General features: G+C 41.3%; 1 protein-coding gene across 4 annotated transcripts in view; it reads left to right on the forward strand.

The window, feature by feature from the left end:
• Positions 1-11,085, forward strand: part of LOC109871303 (disintegrin and metalloproteinase domain-containing protein 23) — a 55,997-nt gene extending 44,912 nt beyond the window's left edge. The window contains exons 25-27 of one of the 4 annotated variants that reach the window (XR_004205685.1): positions 6,522-6,612; positions 8,365-8,626; positions 10,677-11,085. Coding sequence is in view for 2 of the 4 variants with exons in the window: in XM_031806278.1 (XP_031662138.1) it covers positions 6,522-6,612; positions 10,677-10,722 (137 nt within the window). In the remaining 2 variants the exon portion in view is untranslated. The remainder of the gene's footprint in view (positions 1-6,521; positions 6,613-8,364; positions 8,627-10,676) is intronic. The other 3 variants (XR_004205684.1, XM_031806278.1, XM_031806279.1) reach the window with 3 other exon arrangements.
• The last annotated feature ends 430 nt before the right edge of the window (positions 11,086-11,515 follow it).

An 11,515-nucleotide genomic window follows, 5' to 3' on the forward strand; every position in this document is an offset into this window, starting at 1 on the left:
TTGAAACTGGAACAGCAGCATGGCCAGGTGGACTGGGGACAGCAAGGAGTCATCATGTCAGGTAGTCCTGGGGCATGGTCCTAGGGCTCAGGTCCTCCGAGAGAGAGAAAGAAAGAGAGAAGGAGAGAATTAGAGAACGCACACTTAGATTCACACAGGACACCGAATAGGACAGGAGAAGTACTCCAGATATAACAAACTGACCCCAGCCCCCCGACACATAAACTACTGCAGCATAAATACTGGAGGCTGAGACAGGAGGGGTCAGGAGACACTGTGGCCCCATCCGAGGACACCCCCGGACAGGGATAGACATCATGATATCACCATCATCACAGATATAGACATCATGATATCACCATCATCACAGATATAGACATCATGATATCACCATCATCACAGATATAGACATCATGATATCATCACAGATATAGACATCATGATATCACCACAGATATAGACATCATGATATCACCATCATCACAGATATAGACATCATGATATCACCATCATCACAGATATAGACATCATGATATCATCACAGATATAGACATCATGATATCACCATCATCACAGATATAGACATCATGATATCACCATCATCACAGATATAGACATCATGATATCACCATCATCACAGATATAGACATCATGATATCACCATCATCACAGATATAGACATCATGATATCATCACAGATATAGACATCATGATATCACCATCATCACAGATATAGACATCATGATATCACCATCATCACAGATATAGACATCATGATATCACCATCATCACAGATATAGACATCATGATATCACCATCATCACAGATATAGACATCATGATATCACCATCATCACAGATATAGACATCATGATATCACCATCATCACAGATATAGACATCATGATATTACCATCACCACAGATATAGACATCATGATATCATCACAGATATAGACATCATGATATCACCATCATCACTGATATAGACATCATGATATCACCATCATCACAGATATAGACATCATGATATTACCATCATCACAGATATAGACATCAATCCCTTCTAGACAACTTCCTAGACAAAACGTTTCACTGTCATAGTAGAAAACCTAAACAGTATATTTGACCTCTTAGCTTCCATATCACATCAAAACATTGCAAGCAGGCAACAACAAAAAATTAACAACAAGGACAAATGGTTTGATGAAGAAGGCAAAAACCTAAGAAAGAAATGACAAAACATAGAGATCCAGAAAACCTGAGCCTATGCCTTCACTGTGGTGAATCTCGAATACAGAAATACACTATGGGAAAAGAAGGAACAGCACTTCAGAAATCAGCTCAATGTAATTGAAGAGTCTATAGAATCTAACCACTTCTGGGAAAATCGGAAAACTCCAAACAAATAACAACACGAAGAGTTATCTATCCAAAATGAAGATGGATAATGTATGGATAAACCACTTCTCCAATATGTTTGGCTCTGTAACAAAGAACAAACAGCGTTCTTTGTTATAGAATAATGTTAGTGGCGGTTTGAGGAAGATGGCGGACTGAACACAAGAGGTGCAGATCGCCTCAAGAAGAAAAGAAATTCAATATCTGTAAGTTTGACTAAATATGAGCACTTCAGAGATAGAGATGGAGATAGACCCCGGTCAAGGGAAGTGAACCGTAGTGAGATACTGTATCCTGTCTGTGAGTGGTGACTAGGACTCCCAAAGAGATCCAATGTGGTCATTTTCCACTGTCCATTTATCCGCATATAGATCACCTGTCACTAACGTCATGCAGCCTGTCATCGGAAGCTAATGTAGGTTAGGCTGAGACTGTAGCTAGGTACATGCTGCCATAAAGGAGTAAAACATCTCTCAGTCTAAGATAATACAGTAAGAGAGGTTTATGATCTCCCGAGATTTGTTATGCACTAACGACCATGTTTATGATAATCACTACTACCACGGCAATGTTGAGTAGAAGGTCCTGATAATCACTACTACCACGGTAACGTTGAGTAGAAGGTCCTGATAATCACTACTACCACGGTAACGTTGAGTAGAAGGTCCTGATAATCACTACTACCACGGTAACGTTGAGTAGAAGGTCCTGATAATCACTACTACCACGGTAACGTTGAGTAGAAGGTCCTGATAATCACTACTACCATGGCAATGTTGAGTAGAAGGTCCTGATAATCACTACTATCACGGTAACGTTGAGTAGAAGGTCCTGATAATCACTACTACCACGGTAACGTTGAGTAGAAAGTCCTGATAATCACTACTACCACGGTAACGTTGAGTAGAAGGTCCTGATAATCACTACTACCATGGCAATGTTGAGTAGAAGGTCCTGATAATCACTACTACCACGGTAACGTTGAGAAGAAGGTCCTGATAATCACTACTACCATGGTAACGCTGAGTAGAAGGTCCTGATAATCACTACTACCACGGCAATGTTGAGTAGAAGGTCCTGATAATCACTACTACCACGGCAATGTTGAGTAGAAGGTCCTGATAATCACTACTACCACGGTAACGTTGAGTAGAAGGTCCTGATAATCACTACTACCACGGTAACGTTGAGTAGAAGGTCCTGATAATCACTACTACCACAGTAACGTTGAGTAGAAGGTCCTGATAATCACTACTACCACGGTAACGTTGAGTAGAAGGTCCTGATAATCACTACTACCACGGCAATGTTGAGTAGAAGGTCCTGATAATCACTACTATCACGGTAACGTTGAGTAGAAGGTCCTGATAATCACTACTACCACGGTAACGTTGAGTAGAAGGTCCTGATAATCACTACTGCCACGGTAACGTTGAGTAGAAGGTCCTGATAATCACTACTACCACGGTAACGTTGAGTAGAAGGTCCTGATAATCACTACTACCATGGTAACGCTGAGTAGAAGGTCCTGATAATCACTACTACCACGGCAATGTTGAGTAGAAGGTCCTGATAATCACTACTACCACGGCAATGTTGAGTAGAAGGTCCTGATAATCACTACTACTACGGTAACGTTGAGTAGAAGGTCCTGATAATCACTACTACCACAGTAACGTTGAGTAGAAGGTCCTGATAATCACTACTACCACGGTAACGTTGAGTAGAAGGTCCTGATAATCACTACTACCTCGGTAACGTTGAGTAGAAGGTCCTGATAATCACTACTACCACGGTAACGTTGAGTAGAAGGTCCTGATAATCACTACTACCACGGTAACGTTGAGTAGAAGGTCCTGATAATCACTACTACCACGGTAACGTTGAGTAGAAGGTCCTGATAATCACTACTACCACGGTAACGTTGAGTAGAAGGTCCTGATAATCACTACTACCACAGTAACGTTGAGTAGAAGGTCCTGATAATCACTACTACCACGGTAACGTTGAGTAGAAGGTCCTGATAATCACTACTACCACGGCAATGTTGAGTAGAAGGTCCTGATAATCACTACTACCATGGCAATGTTGAGTAGAAGGTCCTGATAATCACTACTATCACGGTAACGTTGAGTAGAAGGTCCTGATAATCACTACTACCACGGTAACGTTGAGTAGAAAGTCCTGATAATCACTACTACCACGGTAACGTTGAGTAGAAGGTCCTGATAATCACTACTACCATGGCAATGTTGAGTAGAAGGTCCTGATAATCACTACTACCACGGTAACGTTGAGAAGAAGGTCCTGATAATCACTACTACCATGGTAACGCTGAGTAGAAGGTCCTGATAATCACTACTACCACGGCAATGTTGAGTAGAAGGTCCTGATAATCACTACTACCACGGCAATGTTGAGTAGAAGGTCCTGATAATCACTACTACCACGGTAACGTTGAGTAGAAGGTCCTGATAATCACTACTACCACGGTAACGTTGAGTAGAAGGTCCTGATAATCACTACTACCACAGTAACGTTGAGTAGAAGGTCCTGATAATCACTACTACCACGGTAACGTTGAGTAGAAGGTCCTGATAATCACTACTACCACGGCAATGTTGAGTAGAAGGTCCTGATAATCACTACTATCACGGTAACGTTGAGTAGAAGGTCCTGATAATCACTACTACCACGGTAACGTTGAGTAGAAGGTCCTGATAATCACTACTGCCACGGTAACGTTGAGTAGAAGGTCCTGATAATCACTACTACCACGGTAACGTTGAGTAGAAGGTCCTGATAATCACTACTACCATGGTAACGCTGAGTAGAAGGTCCTGATAATCACTACTACCACGGCAATGTTGAGTAGAAGGTCCTGATAATCACTACTACCACGGCAATGTTGAGTAGAAGGTCCTGATAATCACTACTACTACGGTAACGTTGAGTAGAAGGTCCTGATAATCACTACTACCACAGTAACGTTGAGTAGAAGGTCCTGATAATCACTACTACCACGGTAACGTTGAGTAGAAGGTCCTGATAATCACTACTACCTCGGTAACGTTGAGTAGAAGGTCCTGATAATCACTACTACCACGGTAACGTTGAGTAGAAGGTCCTGATAATCACTACTACCACGGTAACGTTGAGTAGAAGGTCCTGATAATCACTACTACCACGGTAACGTTGAGTAGAAGGTCCTGATAATCACTACTACCACGGTAACGTTGAGTAGAAGGTCCTGATAATCACTACTACCACAGTAACGTTGAGTAGAAGGTCCTGATAATCACTACTACCACGGTAACGTTGAGTAGAAGGTCCTGATAATCACTACTACCACGGCAATGTTGAGTAGAAGGTCCTGATAATCACTACTATCACGGTAACGTTGAGTAGAAGGTCCTGATAATCACTACTACCACGGTAACGTTGAGTAGAAGGTCCTGATAATCACTACTACCACGGTAACGTTGAGTAGAAGGTCCTGATAATCACTACTACCACGGTAACGTTGAGTAGAAGGTCCTGATAATCACTACTACCATGGTAACGCTGAGTAGAAGGTCCTGATAATCACTACTACCACGGCAATGTTGAGTAGAAGGTCCTGATAATCACTACTACCACGGCAATGTTGAGTAGAAGGTCCTGATAATCACTACTACTACGGTAACGTTGAGTAGAAGGTCCTGATAATCACTACTACCACAGTAACGTTGAGTAGAAGGTCCTGATAATCACTACTACCACGGTAACGTTGAGTAGAAGGTCCTGATAATCACAACTACCACGGTAACGTTGAGTAGAAGGTCCTGATAATCACTACTACCACGGTAACGTTGAGTAGAAGGTCCTGATAATCACTACTACCATGGTAACGCTGAGTAGAAGGTCCTGATAATCACTACTACCACGGCAATGTTGAGTAGAAGGTCCTGATAATCACTCCTACCACGGCAATGTTGAGTAGAAGGTCCTGATAATCACTACTACTACGGTAACGTTGAGTAGAAGGTCCTGATAATCACTACTACCACAGTAACGTTGAGTAGAAGGTCCTGATAATCACTACTACCACGGTATCGTTGAGTAGAAGGTCCTGATAATCACTACTACCACGGTAACGTTGAGTAGAAGGTCCTGATAATCACTACTACCACGGTAACGTTGAGTAGAAGGTCCTGATAATCACTACTACCATGGCAATGTTGAGTAGAAGGTCCTGATAATCACTACTATCACGGTAACGTTGAGTAGAAGGTCCTGATAATCACTACTACCACGGTAACGTTGAGTAGAAAGTCCTGATAATCACTACTACCACAGTAACGTTGAGTAGAAGGTCCTGATAATCGCTACTACCATGGCAATGTTGAGTAGAAGGTCCTGATAATCACTACTATCACGGTAACGTTGAGTAGAAGGTCCTGATAATCACTACTACCACGGTAACGTTGAGTAGAAAGTCCTGATAATCACTACTACCACAGTAACGTTGAGTAGAAGGTCCTGATAATCACTACTACCACGGTAACGTTGAGTAGAAGGTCCTGATAATCACTACTACCATGGTAACGCTGAGTAGAAGGTCCTGATAATCACTACTACCACGGCAATGTTGAGTAGAAGGTCCTGATAATCACTACTACCACGGCGATGTTGAGTAGAAGGTCCTGATAATCACTACTACCACGGTAACGTTGAGTAGAAGGTCCTGATAATCACTACTACCACGGTAACGTTGAGTAGAAGGTCCTGATAATCACTACTACCACAGTAACGTTGAGTAGAAGGTCCTGATAATCACTACTACCACGACAATGTTGAGTAGAAGGTCCTGATAATCACTACTACCACGGTAACGTTGAGTAGAAGGTCCTGATAATCACTACTACCACGGTAACGTTGAGTAGAAGGTCCTGATAATCACTACTACCACGGCAACGTTGAGTAGAAGGTCCTGATAATCACTACTACCACAGTAACGTTGAGTAGAAGGTCCTGATAATCACTACTACCACAGTAACGTTGAGTAGAAGGTCCTTATAAGCATGCAAAAAATATACCATACGTGAGTCATTCATGTCTTTCTCCCCCATAACCCTTTGCAGGTCCTAGTGCCACCAATCTTATAATAGGCTCCATCGCCGGTGCCATCCTGGTGGCTGCCATAGTGCTGGGGGGGACCGGATGGGGCTTTAAGTAAGCAACACACCACACGCCTCTTCTCCATGACTCTGGCATCCCCTGCTGTTGCATATAGACACCAGTGTTTGAGCTCCTGCTACAGAATACGGACATGGACTCAGGGACAAACAGACACGCACGCACACACACACACACACACACACACACACACACACACACACACACACACACACACACACGCACACACACACGCAAACACCTGATACAGAATGGGACACACACACATACCTGATGCACGTTTGTCCGATGTACCATCACTTGCACAGTAAGCAGTAAACACACACTGACATGTTTGAAGTCATCTTGCATGTGTTCATGATACCTTTACTTTTCTTAAAGGTCCACAATCAATCATATAGGGTGAATAAATACCATAGAGATTATGTTGGGGGAGAGGTTGGGCATCTGTGAGTCTGTGGCAGAATCTCAAACTGATAAAACGGGCACAGTGCAAAGTTTGACGTGCATGTTCAGTACAGTTACTAAACCTGCTAGCTAAGCAGAATAATCATTAAATCAGCTAGGAGCACTTGGAGACCAAACTGTTCTTACTACTAATCTAGTATGTGCATTAAGATTATACTGTAGCTTCTTGACACATTCAGATTATAGCTCCTTGACACATTCAGATTATAGCTCCTTGACACATTCAGATTATAGCTCCTTGACACATTCAGATTATAGCTCCTTGACACATTCAGATTATAGCTCCTTGACACATTCAGATTATAGCTCCTCGACACATTCAGATTATAGCTCCTTGACACATTCAGATTATAGCTCCTTGACACATTCAGATTATAGCTCCTCGACACATTCAGATTATAGCTCCTTGACACATTCAGATTATAGCTCCTTGACACATTCAGATTATAGCTCCTTGACACATTCAGATTATAGCTCCTTGACACATTCAGATTATAGCTCCTTGACACATTCAGATTATAGCTCCTTGACACATTCAGATTATAGCTCCTTGACACATTCAGATTATAGCTCCTTGACACATTCAGATTATAGCTCCTCGACACATTCAGATTATAGCTCCTTGACACATTCAGATTATAGCTCCTTGACACATTCAGATTATAGCTCCTCGACACATTCAGATTATAGCTCCTTGACACATTCAGATTATAGCTCCTTGACACATTCAGATTATAGCTCCTTGACACATTCAGATTATAGCTCCTTGACACATTCAGATTATAGCTCCTTGACACATTCAGATTATAGCTCCTTGACACATTCAGATTAAAGCTCCTTGACACATTCAGATTATAGCTCCTGGACACATTCAGATTATAGCTCCTGGACACATTCAGATTATAGCTCCTTGACACATTCAGATTATAGCTCCTGGACACATTCAGATTATAGCTCCTCGACACATTCAGATTATAGCTCCTTGACACATTCACATTATAGCTCCTGGACACATTATGTTGTGTTCACTAATCTGAGGCATCAAGTGGCAGTCGCTCACTGGTCAACCTGTTGTGTTGGGCAACAGGGGTGTTACACGCCATTAATCTAAAGAAAGAAAAGGAGTTGATAAATATAGTTCAGCCACCAAAGCATGCCAGTTAGCAAAGCATCATGTTTGTCACCAAAACATTTATTTCTGCATGTTTACTTGGATAAGGTCAGTTCATTGCACAAAGGCTGAGCCTAACCCAGGATGACATGCTCCTGGGTTACCATACTCTTATCACTACCATCATCTTTTTCTCACTCCGGCACGAGGGTTCGAGGGTGAGAGTTTAAGCGGAAGTGGTGAGAGAGAAGCCAGGGCCATATTGTTGGCCGCAGCCTTTGTGTCATGGCTGGCCACACCCACCTGGATGGCCAGGCTCCGCCCTAGAGCAGAGCAGGACTCCCGGACCCGCCCACAACAGCTGCCATTGCTGCCTGCTTCACAGACCTGGTACACACACGGCGCATTGTACTGCATGACCCACCACGCACATCAATAGAGCCATCTCCAACTGGCCTACTATTGAAACAGGTGCATGACAGACTGCTAGAAGCCCTACATCAAGCCACTTACAGAGAGGTTATGCACCAACTCATGTTGTTGGTGTTATCTTGTTGTTGTTGTTGTCGTCTTTGTGGTTGTTGTTGTTGTTGATGTGTCGTTGTCTCCTCTTTCCCTTCTTTATAGAGTACATTTGTGTTGGTTCTCTCTCACCCCAGATGCTAATGTTTTGAATGGAACAAATGTGTATTTTCCTGTCAAAGATGGTAATGAGAGATTTGTGTCCTCTCCTTGTCCTTGTGTTTTGGAAAGCTAACTGTATGCCACATGGACTAGCACAGCCTCTTCTCATTGCCTCCAGCACCATGCTGTGGTTGCTAATGAGAAAAACACAAAATCAGTCTCATTGCAATGCAGACTAATTTACTCACGGTCTTTCTGAAAAATAAACAACCATAAAAGCACTGCACATACCAATAGTTAACATACCAATAGTTAACATACCAATAGTTAACGTTCCAATAGTTAACGTACCAATAGTTAACGTACCAATAGTTAACGTACCAATAGTTAATTTATCAATAGTTAACGTGCCAATAGTTAATTTATCAATAGTTAACGTACCAATAGTTAACATACCAATAGTTAACATACCAATAGTTAACGTACCAATAGTTAACATTCCAATAGTTAACGTACCAATAGTTAACGTACCAATAGTTAACATACCAATAGTTAACATACCAATAGTTAACGTACCAATAGTTAACGTACCAATAGTTAACGTACCAATAGTTAATTTATCAATAGTTAACATACCAATAGTTAAGTTATCAATAGTTAACGTGCCAATAGTTAACATACCAATAGTTAACATACCAATAGTTAACGTACCAATAGTTAACATACCAATAGTTAACATACCAATAGTTAACATACCAATAGTTAACATACCAATAGTTAACGTACCAATAGTTAACATACCAATAGTTAACATACCAATAGTTAACATTCCAATAGTTAACATACCAATAGTTAACGTACCAATAGTTAACATACCAATAGTTAACATACCAATAGTTAACATACCAATAGTTAACATACCAATAGTTAACATACCAATAGTTAACGTACCAATAGTTAACATACCAATAGTTAACATACCAATAGTTAACATACCAATAGTTAACATACCAATAGTTAACATTCCAATAGTTAACGTACCAATAGTTAACATACCAATAGTTAACATACCAATAGTTAACATACCAATAGTTAACATACCAATAGTTAACATACCAATAGTTAACGTACCAATAGTTAATTTATCAATAGTTAACGTGCCAATAGTTAACGTACCAATAGCTCATTTATCAATAGTTAATTTATCAATAGTTAACGTACCAATAGTTAATTTATCAATAGTTAACGTACCAATAGTTAACGTACCAATAGTTAATTTAACAATAGTTAACGTACCAATAGTTAACGTACCAATAGTTAATTTATCAATAGTTAACGTATCAATAGTTAACGTACCAATAGTTAATTTATCAATAGTTAACATTCCAATAGTTAACGTACCAATAGTTAACGTACCAATAGTTAATTTATCAATAGTTAACATTCCAATAGTTAATGTACCAATAGTTAACGTACCAATAGTTAACGTACCAATAGTTAACATTCCAATAGTTAACGTACCAATAGTTAACATACCAATAGTTAACGTACCAATAGTTAACATTCCAATAGTTAACGTACCAATAGTTAACATTCCAATAGTTAACATACCAATAGTTAACGTACCAATAGTTAACGTACCAATAGTTAACGTACCAATAGTTAACATTCCAATAGTTAACGTACCAAATAAATACCAGGAATCTACTCTCCAGTGACGTCACTGAAGACCTTAGCTGCAGTGAACAGTCCATTATGAAACCACCAGATATGACTGCTGTTGTCTTAGAGATGAGTGTGGCTGCTTCTCCAATGTGCACTTACTGTACCACCATAATCTGTAATATACCAGACATTAACCCCTGTCTTCTTTTCCGACTCTCCCCTGAACGTGAAGAAATGTGAAGAAGCGAAAGTACGACCCCAACGCCAGCGCCATATAAGGTTGGAGGAGAGGTCAGCGGGCACAGAGGGAACCTTCTGGGCTTCCTTAGTACTCTACAGCTGGACTGCACTTACTGCGGAGGATTTTTTGGGCATTAGATTTACTTGAAAAATACATAGAGGACAATTTAACATTATCCATCTTAGTCATGTAGAGATGTAGCCTTTTTCAACCCTAACAACCCACCTAACAACCTCACCCACCTACCGAACAACCCACCTAACAACCTCACCCACCTACCTAACAACCCAACTAACAGCCTCACCCACCTACCGAACAACCCACCTAACAACCTCACCCACCTACCTAACAACCCAGCTAACAACCCCACCCACCTACCTAACAACCCACCTAACAACCCCACCAACCTACCTAACAACCCACCTACCTACCTAACAACCCACCTAACAACCCCACCCACCCACCTAACAACCCCACCCACCCACCTAACAACCCCACCCACCTAACAACCACACCCACCCACCTAACAACCACACCTACCCACCTAACAACCACACCCACCTACCTAACAACCCCACTCACCTAGCTAACAACCCCACCCACATACGTAACAACCCCACTCACCTACCTAACAACCCCACTCATCTACCTAACAACCCCACTCACCTACCTAACAACCCCACTCTTCTACCTAACAACCCCACTCATCTAACTAACAACTCCACTCACCTAACTAACAACCCCACTCATCTAACTAACAACTCCACTCACCTACCTAACAACTCCACTCACCTAACTAACAACCCCACTCATCTAACTAACAACTCCAC

The sequence above is a fragment of the Oncorhynchus kisutch genome, linkage group LG26 (genome assembly GCF_002021735.2).
Source record: "Oncorhynchus kisutch isolate 150728-3 linkage group LG26, Okis_V2, whole genome shotgun sequence".
Classification (NCBI taxonomy): Eukaryota; Metazoa; Chordata; class Actinopteri; order Salmoniformes; family Salmonidae; genus Oncorhynchus; species Oncorhynchus kisutch.